At 40.6% G+C, this 15,687-nt stretch overlaps 3 protein-coding genes across 4 annotated transcripts in view; 2 read left to right on the top strand and 1 right to left on the bottom strand.

Moving 5' to 3' along the window:
- LOC117983491 (zinc finger protein ubi-d4-like) overlaps window positions 1-469 on the bottom strand; it is a 39,855-nt gene extending 39,386 nt beyond the window's left edge. For both annotated transcript variants that reach the window (XM_034970058.2, XM_034970057.2), the window contains exons 1-2: window positions 373-469; window positions 123-232 (exon numbers count right to left, since the gene is read on the bottom strand). In XM_034970058.2, the coding sequence (XP_034825949.1) occupies window positions 123-232; window positions 373-428 (166 nt within the window). In that variant the 5' untranslated portion in view covers window positions 429-469. The remainder of the gene's footprint in view (window positions 1-122; window positions 233-372) is intronic.
- A 1,263-nt stretch (window positions 470-1,732) lies between these two features.
- On the top strand, window positions 1,733-9,026 carry LOC117983500 (nuclear transcription factor Y subunit gamma-like). The gene is made up of 9 exons (XM_069499804.1): window positions 1,733-1,977; window positions 2,814-2,952; window positions 3,906-4,091; window positions 4,581-4,721; window positions 5,300-5,374; window positions 6,059-6,163; window positions 7,051-7,146; window positions 7,947-8,063; window positions 8,860-9,026. The coding sequence occupies exons 1-9, from the start codon at window positions 1,952-1,954 to the stop codon at window positions 8,929-8,931; spliced, it is 957 nt and encodes a 318-aa protein (XP_069355905.1). The 5' UTR covers window positions 1,733-1,951; the 3' UTR covers window positions 8,932-9,026.
- A 3,343-nt stretch (window positions 9,027-12,369) lies between these two features.
- On the top strand, window positions 12,370-15,436 carry GlcT (ceramide glucosyltransferase). Its single transcript, XM_034970061.2, has one exon. The coding sequence runs from the start codon at window positions 12,675-12,677 to the stop codon at window positions 13,866-13,868; it is 1,194 nt and encodes a 397-aa protein (XP_034825952.1). The 5' UTR covers window positions 12,370-12,674; the 3' UTR covers window positions 13,869-15,436.
- The last annotated feature ends 251 nt before the right edge of the window (window positions 15,437-15,687 follow it).

Raw genomic sequence — 15,687 nt, 5'->3', positions numbered from 1 at the left:
TGAGGTTTAACCGTGAGAAGGAGGGACAGTCACGGGCCACTAGTGTAAAAATAATGTTGAAAACATGAGGGTGTTCATCCCACAATGTACACACTAGTCAGGAGTAATGAATATACACTTACCCGTTTGGGTGTCGATAAAAGGCATCCGCATTCTCCGTTCGGCGCATAGTCGCGAATTAAATGTTGAAGAGTTCTCAATGATCTCCTTGTAGCTTGGATCATTGAGGAAACTGAAAACAAAACGCAATGACAACACAAACACAACAACACTAAATTACCACTTAACACCACTGTACAACTCTTTTAATACTATTCAACTAGCATTAATAACATACGAGGATTAGTATATAACATAAAGCATGGTGCTAACCTTTCTATTTTCGCTAAATTCGATTGATTTACAACTTGTATTTCTGCGGCCGCCATTTTATTGTCGGGACGCCGATCGATGACGTTCTTGACATTTCTGTCTGTTTCCGGTTAGTGTTGCTGTAAGTCATATTAAAAATCCTACTAATAGTTTTATAATAACTGTGACCATGGGTAACTTTAGAAATGTGTCAATAATTGTGAATCTATGGTTCAATGGAAATAACAACATTCATACTTATGATGGAATGGAAAAAATTAAGCAATTTTAAAATATGTATTTCTGACAAGATAAAAGCCTCAGAACTTGTTCTGGACTGGTCCTTGGACAGTCCTTGGACTGTTAGAAGTAGCCCTATTGTGACACTTACTGTTAGAGCGAGATAGCTAAACGCATTTAAGCTCTTGTTAGAACGTGACAAAATGATTATGTTTTGTTCTTATCACCGTGGCCATTTTTATTTGTTTGCCAAAATGTACGTCAGTATTTGGCAAACAACGTGAAGTGTAGAAGGAATGACATTTCACAAGTAAGAAAATCTGTTTGAGCGAGAGGGACTGAGGGGGCCACGCTAGTTGCAAACCTGTGATAAAAGCGTTCTTCATTATTATCAGCCTGTCCATTGTTGGACAATGCCTTAGACTGACTGACTGACTGATCTATCAACGCACAGCTCAAACTACTGGACGGATTGGGCTAAAATTTAGCATGCAGATAGCTATTATAACTTAGGCATCCGCTAAACAAGGATTTTTGAAAATTCAACCCCTAGGGGGGTGAAATAGTAGTTTAAAATTTGTGTAGTCCACGTCATGAGCATAAGCTAGTGTATTATAAAATGATTGTTTCTGGAGGTTACTAACCTGCGGAAACACCGAATTCCATAAAACATACCAATTTATTTACGGAAGCGAAACTATAAAGATGCGACAGGTCGAGATGGTAATCGGGATATAAGGCGGGGGACGCCCTGCACGTCACTCGTGCTATCCCGCATCAGGTTTACGCAGGGGCTGTGTAGGTGTGTGTGTGGTATTCCCAACCCGATTGCCATGTCCACCTGTCACGTCATGACATCCTAAAAACTAATGCGAATATTCCAATGTTACCCGTTTCTACATTAAAGCATTTATTTTATTTTTAACAGTAACTGTAACAACAAGGGATCAGCCTGGCTGTTCAGTGCAGAAATGCAGCCAGAATTTTGGCATCATTACATGCATGATTTTTAAACTTCTATGTATCACGACGTTTTTTTAGAAATTGTCACTTTATAAAATTAGATAACATGGTAGCTTTTAAATTTAATTGTAGCACCGAAATAGGCGGAAGTAGCGTAACAACATTGAACATACGTCAAGCTTGTGACTGGTCATCGGTGGACGAATCGTGGTCCTGGCGCATTTTCAGTAATTGGTGATTGGAGATCTCCGAATATTACTCTGATTATTGGTTACCGTGTTTTTAATAACTTTGCTCGCGGCTAATGTTTTTATTTAGTGACCCAAAACATTAGAACTAAAACAATTAAAGAAATTTTGTGATTCCGAGGTCGTCGTTTCGCCGCTCGTTACACAAGATGTCCGTATGCTTCTTTGTGCCAGCGTAAGTTCAACCCGCTATCTTTTTTTTTTTATCCCGGTCCGGTGTCTTCGTGATAAATTATTTATGTATCCATATTTTTAATTATTTCCACTTAATTATTGTTTAGAGCATGGTTAAAATAAATCGACAAAATTATTGTTTTTTTTATCATAATAATAATAAAGCTAACTTCACACTGGAAGTGGCGCGCTAATATGGGAAGTTAGCCGCGACTTTGTATCTGAAATTATTTCAGCGATATGAAAAGTATGGAAAATACATATTATCATACATATAATTGCATTCGCAACTCATTAATTTATGCGTTAAAAATAAATTGTTATGGCACTACTTTATTGCAATTAATTTTCTAAACAATATTTTAGTGATATTAGTTGGGTAAGTAGGTAGTTACCTACTTATGATGATATTATGTAAAAAGATAAGGTAACAGACAGACAAATACACTTTCGCAATTTTAATATTAGCATGAATTTGTTATTCTGTTTTTTCAGCGGGTTCTGAAAAATACGTTGCGTTAGGTAGGAAGTAAGTACCTACTGTTCGTGGTGTGGACGTAAAATATAATTGGTTTCCAAGTAGGTTTTAGTCCGCGCCAATTAAATTGTCGTTCTTGAACTTAACCGCAAGACACGTCACTATAGCATTTTTTTGCCGTCAGTGGGGCGCGCGACGCCCAGCACCCCGCCATCTGCATTAGTGTGAGTGCTACATCCGAAAACAGTACACGAGCGCGTGGAACAATATCTGCGCTAGCGCGCACTCGTCTGCTTTTGCATTTATTTAACTGCCGGGAACTATACCTACCTACTTATATCTAAATACTTTTGTCTCAGTGACCAAGCAGGGACTTCAGCTGGGTCCGATGACAACGACATTGAATGCATCGAAGAGGGCCCGCCATTAGAGAGCATACACAACACGCTGCAATCGTTCTGGACCAAGGTCAACGATGACGTCAAGAAGATCAATGCGGTAAGTAGATCGCTTCAGTCTATTGAGTTGTAAGAGGTTCTCCATAGGCTATAGTAATTAACCTGTCAGCATGGAAGTGTCGCAAGGATTGAGTGAATGATAAAGGCTCCTTACCATCGTTAGTAAGTGAGATAGGATCCAATGATAACAACTCTTTTCAGTCTTGTGAGTTTGAGAGGCACCCAAGGATGCTAGTTAGTATCTTATCAGCATGGCCGTGTCGAAGAGATTGAGCGTTCTGCCGTTTGCGTTGTAGCACAAGTACCTCGTTAAAAAAAGAGGTTACTTAGTAGTTACCATTCTGTTGTATGTCAGATAGGATCCAATAATAATGACTAATAATGCTCTAGTGCCCTCCCTCTGGTACCCTTCGTGTACGGAACCCTAATAAAACAACAGTTTTGTCAGGCGGAGCTCTGCGCTCGCCACCCCACCCGGTGACGTGACGCTATAGCGGCCAGTAGGGCCTACTCAGCATACTCAATCCGAAACATCACTACTCATCTTATCAATGCGAAAGTGTGTTTGTTTGTTGGTTTATTGGTTTGTCCTTCAATCACATCGCAACGGAGTAACGGATCGACGGGATATTTTGCATGGGTATAGTTTAAGACCAGGAGAGTGACATAGGCTTTAATCTCGGAAAATCAAAGAGTTCCCTCGGGATTTTTAAAAACCTAAATCCACGCGTACGAAGTCGCAAGCATCAGCTAGTAATAATATTATAAATGAGAAAGTGTGATTGTTTGTTGGTTTATTGGTTGGACGACGGGATTTTTTGCATGAGTATAGTTTAAGACCTGGAGAAGTAGCATAGGCTACTTTTTATCCCAAAAAATTAAAGAGTTCCCTCGGGATTTTAAAAACGTAAATCCACGCGTACGAAGTCGCGAGCATCAGCTAGTTATAAATAACAGTATAACTGGAAAGATATGACAAACAAAACTCTTTAGGAGGACTTCAAAACTCAAGTGCTGCCACTGGCGCGAATCAAGAAGATAATGAAGCTGGATGAGGAAGTGAAGATGATATCCGCAGAGGCGCCCGTACTCTTCGCGAAGGCGGCCGAGATTTTTATACACGAGCTGACGTTGCGAGCCTGGTCGCATACCGAGGATAATAAGAGGAGGACCCTTCAGGTATCTATTCTACAGGGTGTAACCAGAAGGCTAGGGATGACCGTCTCTGCATAGAAAGCCGGTTTGCGGTCTTACTGGTCTAAGTGGCCGCTCATTCAGATGACTGTATGTTCAGCAAAATAACTGACATTTCAGTAAAAGCGGATACTACTGATGATTACTGATATGATAACACCAAAAAAAATCGTGAAGAAATCCAAAAAAATCCTATATTTAGTAAAAGTTCACGATATATTGGAAATAAAACATTTGACTGACGATTTTAAAAGGTAAATTTTTTGACCCTTCGTCGTCCAATAGCATCGTTATAAGTAAGTAAACGTGTGTTTGCGGGAGCTTGCTCGCGATTGCTGGGTCCGACAGGCATCCACATTTATGCAATGTGCTTGAAAGCATAATAAGTAGTAAAGTTCAATCGCGCTCGTGAATTGCAATAACTATGTAACTATGTACCTACTTATATCTTTGTAAATGTTTTCTTTTCAAAAGCGCAACGACATAGCAATGGCGATATCGAAGTCGGACCAGTTCGACTTTCTGATTGACATCGTGCCCCGCCACGAGGTGAAGCCCAGCAAGCCCAGAGACGACCCGCCCGCACCGCACAGAAGCGCACCCTCTGCGGAACCAGTGAGTTTATATTGCTTTGGACACGTGTACTGTGACAAGACCAAGACACGACTAACCAAGACTAGACGACACGACCAAGCCAAGACTAACACAAGACAAAGACTAAGTTCTATAAAAGACCAAGACAAGTGAAAAACAAGACCTAGAGAAGACCTAAACACGACCACGACAAGACCAAGACACGACCAACACAAAACAAAACACGACCAAGACAAAACAAAACACGACCAAGCCAAGACCAACACAAGACAAAGACTAAGACTAGACCACTAATTGATCAAGACAAAGACAGGATCAAGACGAGACCTAGACCAGACCTAAACACGACCAAGACAAAACAAAACACGACCAAGACAAGGCCAACACAAGACAAAGACTAAGACAAGACCAAGGAAGTCAAGACCACGAAACGATCAAGACGACAAGGCCAAGACACGATCATGACAAGACCAAAACACGACCAACACAAGACCAAGCAAGACAAGACGACGAGACTAAGACAATTCTGATAATGTTATAGATTTGTAAAGAATAAATTATGAACAAAGACCATAAACACTAGCTGCTACTATCCTTAGGTGCAGCAGCAGCAGCAGGCGTCGCACAGCCAGCAGCAGTTCGTCGTGCAGCAGCCGTGTACGCAGATCGTACAGGTACTTACTTAATATGTAAATTAAATAGGTAATTTATCTACGCTCATATTATCTTAAAACTCCTGATTGTGAAATCAAAATGTGTCACCTATTTACATACTAGGGTCATTCAATAAGTAAAGAGACAAATGGCTATAGCTCAAAAACGGTTCAAATTCTTCTGAATGACATTGGGAACAGTTCCAACACTTACTCGAACATCCTCAGCTATCATTTCAACAGTAATTCTTCTGTTATCACGAATAAGTCCGTCAATCCTCGATTGCAACGAGGGACCAGTAACTTCCACTGGACGTCCACATTGGGGTTCATCACCTACTTCGGTCGGTTCGGCCACTTTTAAACCGTACCCACTTGTAAAAATTTGCTCGGTTCATACAACTTTTACCGTACTGTATCAACATTCTAGAAAAAAATCACTAGGTTTTACACCTTCTGCGACTAAAAATCTAATGACTGAGCGCTGCTCTTCTACGATGCAATCTTCTAGTGGACTTGCCATTGTGAATTACAAATTTTGAGGTTATGTTGACATAAAATGATAAAACAGCTGATCAGAGCATATCCCAAGGTTGCCAACTAACACCCCTGAAAAGATTGTACACATTCATTGAATAGTTTTAAAATTATAGAATTTGTCTCTTTACTTATTGAATGACCCTCGTACTTTGTCCGTCCGTTCAGCAATCAGTGCAGTCGCCGAGCCCGGCGGCGACCACGTCGACGAGTCAGCCCAACGTGATGGTGCAGCAAGTGGTGTCGTCCTCCGCAGACATGCCACAGTTGACGGTAAACGATACACCTTAATGCGCAATGCACACTCGCAGAGTGCAGTGGAGCCGAGGCGTATTGTTTTTATTAATCGGTTTTGTTTAGCTTGCTTACTAATTTAGTACAGTACGTGATAGAAAATAATGTACATCGACCTTTAGAAAGAGATAGCGGTTTTGTAGAGCATTGTCATTGAGTGACAGAGACTACGCTCTACAAAGCCGAACTCTCATTTTAAAGGTCGATGTACAGTAATTTGAACTTTTACCCCTTCCTCTTTGACTGATTAATTTGAAATTTGATACACTCCTTTAGTTCTGATGACAATACTATGTCTATTCAGTATCATTCTAAATCTACTTAATTTACTTTATTTATTTATTTAGGTACTTTATTTGTAAATCTAAGATGGCCGCTGCCACAAAATGGCGGATTATATTTTTTTCAACCCTCTCAATATAGGTATTAAATGATGGCTTAGCTAATAGAATACAGTACACCATGAAAAGTGAATTTATAGTTAACTAGCTGGTGCCCGCGACTTCGTCCGCGTGGAATTAGGTTTATCAAAAATCCCGTGGGAACTCTTTGATTTTCCGGGATAAAAGGTAGCCTATGTCACTCTCTAGGTCTTTATCTCATGAGTATATCACACTATCTATATCACAGGAGTAGTTCGCTCACTCCTAAAAGAAGGCTCCAACCTCCTACAGCTACCGTAAACTTAAGTTATCTGAAATAAACTATTTTTGTCATGCAAAAAATCACGTCAACCCATTGCACCGCGTTGCGACGTGATTAAAGGGCAAACCAACAAACCAACAAACAAACACACTTTCGCATTTATAATAAGGGTAGGTACTGATATAAGGGTACTGATATAAGGGTACTGATACTGTTGACAGCAAACGCGACCAACCGCCACGGTGAGCGCCGGCCAGCAGCCCGTCACGCTGATGCAGCAAATCGTCAGCCCCTCCGGAGAGGTGCAGAATGTTCCTGTGAGAATTTTCATTTATTTTTTATACAGATACAAGTTAGCCCTTGACTGCAATCTCACTTGGTGGTAAGTGATGATGGAGTCTAAGATGGTAGCGGGCTAACCTGGAAGGGGTATGGCAGTTTTTATTAAACCCATACCCCTTTGGTTTCTACACGGCATAGTACCGGAACGCTAAATCGCTTGGCGGCACGGCTTTACCGGTAGGGTGGTAACTAGCCACGGCCGAAGCCTCCCACTAGACCAGATCAGAAATTTAGAAATTATACAATTATAATAATAGTATAAATAATTTATATATTCTTTTATAATATAAATACTTAATGGTGCCGATATCTGTTGTACACAATGTCTAAACTAAATTAACAGGTCTAAATTTAGTGCTATCCTTTTCCGCAAGCAACATTATGAAAAGGATAGCTATAGATTTAGACGTGCCATTTTAGTTTAGTTTAGAGATTGTGTACAACGGAATTAACAACAAAAAATGAATTTTTCTATGCATCCGTAATAGACTTTGACCGATGTGCCCCAAACATATTTCATTAGAAAGGCGAAATAATGCGAAGATGTTTATTTTTTTTATTTTTTATTTAGCATTAATGTTAAGTGTATTATTTACCGTATTTACCGTATATAGTATAAAAATATAAAATAAGTACATATACCTAAACTTTGATTTTGAGACTATTATTATTATTTACAACCCTAGTTAGACACTAAGTTTGCACCTTAGCTTTCATTTTCCACTTTGCGCACTTGTGAGATAAATTGTAAGTATTATTCTAAAATGTGTTCCAGATCCAACTAACGCAAGCCCAGCTGAACATGATCCGGCTGCAAGTCCAGAACCACCCCAACCAGCCCATCGTCATACAGGCGCAGGCCCCGCAGCAGCCCGCGCCGCAGATCATACAAGTATGTAGCGCGCCCACAGAATAGGTATACGAGTGGCAAAGATGAGGGAACATATAATCATCATCATCATCATTTCATCGGCTTATTGCGTCGTTCCGCCCTGAAACAACCACTCTTGGGTGTACCTATGGGCGTAGGGTCATCATGATAGACCCCTTTGTATATTATCCAACTAAAATAAAAGTACAACCCATCCGTCGACCGTCACAGTCAGAATTCGTTCGGTCGAAAACCGGCCAAGCCGCAGTGCACCTAGGGTTTTTTAGTATTCTATACTCAGGTATTTTTTTCGACATTTTGCACGATAAATGAAAACCTTTTATGCATAAAAATAAATAAAAATCACTTTTAGAATGTACAGATAAAGGCCTTTATTATAAAACCCCACTACTTAGAAAATTGAAAATACTATTATTTGTTTACGAATACATTTTTTTTGTGATGTAACCACAAATTCACGGATTACGGAATTTTCCTTTACTTGTGCTGTAAGATCTATCTGCCGAATTTCATGATTGTATTTCAACGGGAAGTACCCTATTCTTTTCTTGGTTTTCTTGACAGACACGACAGACGGACAGGCAGACAGACAGACAACGAAGTATAATATAAGGGTTCCTTTTTTCCTTTTGAGGTACGAGACCCTAAAAGTGGGATCTTTAAAATGAATTATAAAGTTCACTGTAGGTATAATTTTATTAACTGAAATTGTCATTTTTCGTTTGCTTATTGATAATAGTATCTTATTTATGCATTTTTCTTCTCGCATGGTGTAAAATACCGTATTGAATTGCAGGTGTCGTCACAGGCGCCGCACCAGCCTCACCAGATCTTCCTGGCGCAAGTGTCCGGCCAGGAGGAGAGCTAGTGCACGCTCAAACGGGAGCCGGACGGTGGACACTCTCCTTAACACTCAGAACCTCTACGTGGACACTCACCTTAAAACTCAGTGGCCAGTGTAAATACTAATGTATGGCATCGATTCTGATGTCTTTCTCTAAGCTAAATTTACAGTACCTATATTCTGCACTTTTTTCTTTTTAATATTGCTAAAAAAGGACGGAAAATAAATTTTATGTAAATTCATCCATACTAATATTATAAATGTGAAAGTGTGTCTGTCTGTCTGTCTGTCTGCTAGCCTTTCTCGGCTCATCGGTTCAACCGATTTTGACGAAATTTGGTACAGAGATAGCTTGCATACCGGGGAAGGACAAAGCCGCAAAGATTGGCAAACCAAGTGAAAAGGACTGATAGCAATATGAGCTGATAAATATAAATAAAAGATAATGTTTATAACATTATCTTTTATTTATAAACTAAGTACTGGACAGATTTAGCTGAAATTTAGAATGAAAATAAATTTTATCTTAATATTTTGTCCTATAAAATCCATAGTTCCCGCGGGATTTTTTAAACATATATCCACGCGGATGAAGTCGCGGGCAACATCTAGTAATAATGATATTATCTATTATCTATATTATCTATTATATATTATCTAGTATTATTTACATAGTATGCTGTAAATAGTATATCTATGGTTCTATCGCTTTAAGAGTCAGGTAACATAATGATACATACATAACTACTTAAGTGATAATTTGAAATAGTGGCAAATTATATGTGATCACTAACCTGACTAGTATAGTGGCCGGCAGGAAATGTACATCGACCTTTAGAAAGAGGTTTCGGCTTCGTAGAGCGTTGTCTCTGTCACTCTTACCTATGACGTTTCGTCAGTCTCAACTCTCAACGACACAGACAACGCTCTACGAAACCACTATCTCTTTCTAAAGTCGATGTACTACTATATTTCCTTCCGGGAACTGTAAAAGTGATTAGTGACAATTATTTTACTTTTTACGGTTTAAATAAAAACGTGACATACATATGTTGTATAGAAGCAGGCGTTTGCGGAAGTCCATGATATACAGGGAACCAAAAGCCTAATTTGCTATAGTCGACGCATTTTAAACTGAGTCGTCGAGTTATCTGTCTGTTTCGCTCACACTTACAGATCGTAGATGCCAGCGAGTCAAGTCAAGAGTGAATAGGCATCTTCTAGGCAAGCGCGCTCCATCTTAGGCTGCATCATCACTTGCCACCTGGTCTGATTGCAGCCAAGCGCTAGTCTATAAATTTAAAAAAAAATGCTATATGCCTTCTGTCTGTATTTTTTATTCTTTAATGTAATCCTTCGTGTATACCGATTTGTCTGTTTCTGCGGATTGTAGCAAATTAAGCTTTTTGTTGCTTGCAATAGTTCTGCAAAATATTTTGCAAAAATTTTGTTTGCTAAAAGGCTAGGTATGTTTGATTAATATTAAATTTGATTGGTATGTAATCATTTTAATTCTGAAATCCCGACTAATATTATAAAGGCGAAAGTTTGTATGTGTGTGTGTGTGTGTGTGTGCGTGCGTGTGTGTGTGTTTGTTACTCCTTCACGCAAAAACTACTGGACGGATTTGGCTGAAATTTGGAATGGAGATAGTCTATACCCTGGATTAGCACATAGGCTACTTTTTATCCCGGAAAATTAACGAGTTCCCACGGGATTTTGGAAAACTTAAATCCACGCGGACGAAGTCGCGGGCATCAGCTAGTATGTAATAGAATTGAACTTTTGTTTTTGTTACCGCTATAAATTAAATCTTGATTAAATCATAATAATCTTGTTTTTTTTACTGTGATAAATTATGTGATACGGTATTAGAAATATCTACCCTCATCTGTTATTTAATAGTGATAGAGAATGATTCATCATGATCAACCTATCGCCGGCTCACTACAGAGCACGGGTCTCCTCTCAGAGTGAGAAGGGGTTTGGCCATAATCTACCACGCTGGCTATGTGCAGATTGGTAGACTTCACACACCTTTGAGAACATTATGGAGAACTCTCAGGTATGCAGGTTTCCTCACGATGTTAAAATGTTCAAAATACTTTCAATTATTATTTTAATCTATACATATAAAAGGAAAAAGTGACTAACTGACTGACTGATCTATCAACGCACAGCTTAAACTATTGGACGGATTGGACAAACTATAAACTAAATTAACTTAACAAATTAAATGAAATTAACAATTTTGTAACATCCATTTCGAAAAAATATGAAGATTTAACCGCAATTCGCAATCATAAAAGGTGATAAAAGTTCGCAGGCAACTTTCCTTTGTCTCAGAACAGTGTTTGTCTTTGTCGTGGTTTGTCTTCAAACGATTGGCGCCAGATATTTTTTTTTTAGGTTTGACGGCACTGGGTAGGCCAGGCCGGTAGACCATAGAATTAAATGTCTATGCCACAGATATTAGATACAGCAGATATCACAGATATGTCAAGATATGCAACTAGCGTGGCCCCTCAGGGGACTGAGGGAGGGAGCGAGAGGGATCTCGCTCAAGCAGAGGTACTTACTTGTGAAATGTTATCCCGTCTATTTTACGATCGCTCGGGTATTGTAGCCATATACTGCAACCCACCATTGCACAATAACTTCAAAAACAACAAAACGAATCAATTATTTATTTACAATACTTGAGTCAACATAACCTCACTTCACGTTGTTTGCCAAAATCTCACGTGCAAATACATTTTGGCAAACAAAAAAAAGTGGCTACGGTGATAAGGACAAAACATAATCATTTTGTCACGTTCTAATAAGAGCTGAAATGCATTTAGCTATCTCGCTCTAACAGTAAGTGTCACAATAGGGCTACTTCTAATAGTCCTTAAAGGCAGGTCCTTCCATAATTCTAGGTCATGGAGAAGTAGGACAAACAGACAGACAGAGAAGACAAAGAAGTGATCCTATAAGTTTTCCTTTTAAGGTACGGAACCTAAAAACATCCTGTGCTGCTGTTTTTTATGGAGGCAACATATGCTTGGGACAAACAGCAAACTTCCACAAGTACTAACAAGCGTATGGACGAGTCTGATTGGCTGCAAGCGAAACACTCTATAAAAACCGGTCAAGTACGAGTCATATACCAGTTTACCAGGTTTGTAACTCATTGCGTCTACGAGCTTGAGACCTGTGACACGCGGACAGCCAGGCAGAAAGACAACAGAGTGACAACATAGGGCTCTATTTTTATCGTTTGGGAACGGAAGCCAAAAAGTACTCTGTGGTGTTTGTCAATGTTTGCTCAGAATGTTGTTTGCCGCAAGCATGTGTGGTCACCATAATTTTTGTTTAAAATGCAAAATGACATAGATTTTTTTCTGGTCGGTGACCATAGATCTAGATCTGTGCCATAGATTAGATTAGATTCAATGGAAATGACGGAAATGACATACGTAGTATCCCTATTAATCTGTGGAAATGACGGGCGGGGGATCTAATGACTGGTTGTGTTTTATGGTATTATTTTTATGGGATTTATCTAATCGAAATATTATGAGAAATACGGAGTAGTATAGTGTCGCGATAACGCATGGTACTGAATCATTCTCGTACGCGTACCTCGCCCGCCTTCGGCCTTCTGGCATTTCACATTTAATCATATCGTGGTTACGGTCGCATCGTAGTGCACGGCTACGAACACTAAAGCCAGTCGATATTATGTGGCCGGAACGCGAAAAAGGCATAAGAATTTTACAATTATGATCCCTATGGTGTACACAGTGTATGGTTTTGCAATATTTTTTATGATCGCGTGGATCTGTCTGTGGCTAATTCATATAATGGCTCTGTCGTACTCGAAGTGGAAGCTGCACCGCACCGTGGACCGGTCGTCGCCGGAGCAGCCGTACCCCGGCGTGTCGGTGTTGAAGCCGCTCACCGGCGTCGACCCCAACCTATTCTCGAATCTGGAGACGTTCTTCACAATGAACTACCCGACATACGAGCTGCTGTTCTGCGTGGAGAACGAGCACGACCCGGCCGTGATGCTCGTCAACAGTCTCATGCAGAAGCACCCGCAGGTGGCGGCGCGCCTGTTTGCGGGCGGCCAGTGCGTCGGTGTCAACCCCAAGATCAACAACATGCATCCCGCGTACCTGGAGGCGCGCCACCCGCTGGTGCTGGTGAGCGACGCGGGCATCCGCATGCGCGAGGACACGCTGCTGGACATGGTCCAGCACATGGCGCCCGACGTGGCCATCGTGCACCAGCTGCCCTTCGCACACGACGCGGAGGGCTTCGCGGCCACCTACGAGAAGGTGTACTTTGGCACGGCGCAGGCGCGCCTGTACCTGAGCGCCGACCTGCTGGGCATCAACTGCCACGTGGGCATGTCGTCGCTGGTGCGGCGCGCGGCGCTGGAGGAGGCGGGCGGGCTGGCCGCGTTCGGAGACTTCCTGGCCGAGGACTACTTCATGGCCAAGGCGGTGGTGGCGCGCGGCTGGCGCATGCGCGTGGCGTCGCAGCCCGCGCTGCAGAACGCGGGCGACAAGTCTGTGCGCGCGCTGCAGGCGCGGCTGCGACGCTGGGCGCGCCTGCGCATCGCCATGGTGCCCACGACAGCGCTGCTGGAGCCGCTGAGCGAGTGCGTGCCGCTGGGCGCGGGCGCGGCGTGGGCGGCGGCGCGGCTGTTTGGTGCGGAGCCGCTGCCCTTCTTCCTAGTGCACGTGCTGCTGTGGTTCCTGTCGGACTGGCTCATGCTGCGCGCAGTGCAGCACGGCGCGCCGCCCTTCAGCAAGGCGCAGTTCCTGCTGGCGTGGCTGTGGAGCGAGTGCTGCGCGCCGCTGCTGCTGGCGGCGGCGCTGCTGCAGCCCGAGATCTCGTGGCGCGCGCGCAGCTACCGCCTGGACTGGGGCGGCCGCGCGCATGAGCTCAAGCCCAAGCTCAAGTTCTGAGCCCCGTCCCCTCCCCCATTATTCCGAGCTTTAATTTGATGTACGTAGTCCATTGTACTGAGTGAATACCACCGGGCGTGACAGGATCGAGTGTTTGTGATTATTACAATTAGTAGCTTAATATTAAGTTTTGATTTTAATTTATAGTTTTGAAATGAATGGTGGATATATTATGTTGGTTTTATTTTAGTTTTGTATGTTTATAGATCGAAGGTGAAGTCTGCTGTTGTACATATTATAATTTTGTAGATTATTGCATTATTGATCTGCCATATTGATTTTAGTTTGTTCAATTTATGTACATATTATATTATAGCTGGTGAGTTATATATTATAATACATATATTTATGAATATTTTGAAGTCTAATTGTATGATAACAAAATAATGTGATTCAAGTCCTTATCAAATAGAGTAGTGTGCATGGACTCCTATCAATTACTTATTCAAAGTGTGAATCATATTATGTTTAGTAATGCGACTTGTTTTAGTAAGATGGGAAGTTTGAATTACTGACTCACTGCACAAGGCCCTAACCTCATTATAAATACATGTTAATTTTAGACTAAGAATCACTATTTTATTCTATGTTGCAAACAAATAATGAAACAATTCTAAGAAGTACAAAAAATATCTGCAGCATGTTACAATCGTTAACTCTACTCTACTATTATCTCATATTATTTTATTTACTCATTAATAATAATAAAAATGCATAATAAAATTAATTTATTAATAATGACTGCAAAATTCTAAATAATGAACAGGGTTTCAACCTCTCTATAATAGCTTTGTAAAGTGCACTGAATTTTTTGAATTTGATTTTGCACCTTTGGACCAAGGGACGTAAAGTTTTTATCCAAACTATTCAGGTCTGAAATGGGACCAAATAAGGTTGAAAATTATTTTGTTAACATTATTCAAATAAAAAATTACCTACGAAATAGTTTTCGGGCGCTTTTTTGTTTCACCGAATGGTGACAGAGAGAAAAGACTGGCATTTTCCCATATAGGTCCAAAGGGTAGTTTTTGTTGTGATTTTAGTAAACAAATGTTTTTATTTTTTGATAATTTTATGTGCCATGTTTGATTAATTAAACTGGTTTGCTTTTGTAAACGAACATAATAAGCACAATCTTTTTACATCACACAAGTATTATGCTGGAAACACACTTGTAAATAATACTCCACTCCATTTCAGTAATTCCTATGACCACAAACATCTATTTTACTCAACATGGTTGTGGTCGGGTATTTCAATTTGGAAGTGTGTTTCTGCTCTTGTAGCATTAAAGTTTGATGGCTATAATGTGACGATCTCAATCATCTCTGATTGGTCGGTTAGCAAACAATACCTACTCTTGACTTGCTCAAGTCAAAGTTTGGTGGTTGCGACATATTGACTGTAAATTGGCAACATTGAGTCCTATTGTTTGTATTATTCCAAAAAATTGTTTTGATGATTTCACTTCATGCTTATTTCATACTGCGCTGGCAGTTTCGTAGTTCAAGACAGTAGGTAACCACTGTAACAGTTATTGTAAATTAAAAGTTTTGCCAAAATAAAAACAGTTTTTAGTCTCCTGAAAAATAGCGAAATATTGCCTATTGACTGCTAACCGACGATTTGCTGACTATTTCCTGATGGCTGAAATAATAATAATATAAAAAGATCAAACAATCTTTGATAACTAACAACGTTGCCAATTACAGTACGCGGCAGAAAATAATGTACATCGGCCTTTAGAATGACATTTCGGCTTTGTAGAGCGTTGTCTCTGTCACTCATACCTATATGACGTTTTGTCGGTCTCAACTAC

The sequence above is a fragment of the Maniola hyperantus genome, chromosome 7 (assembly GCF_902806685.2).
Source record: "Maniola hyperantus chromosome 7, iAphHyp1.2, whole genome shotgun sequence".
NCBI classification, from domain to species: domain Eukaryota; kingdom Metazoa; phylum Arthropoda; class Insecta; order Lepidoptera; family Nymphalidae; genus Maniola; species Maniola hyperantus.
Note: the sequence above shows the minus strand (reverse complement) of the source record. Positions and strands in the feature narration are given on the sequence as shown.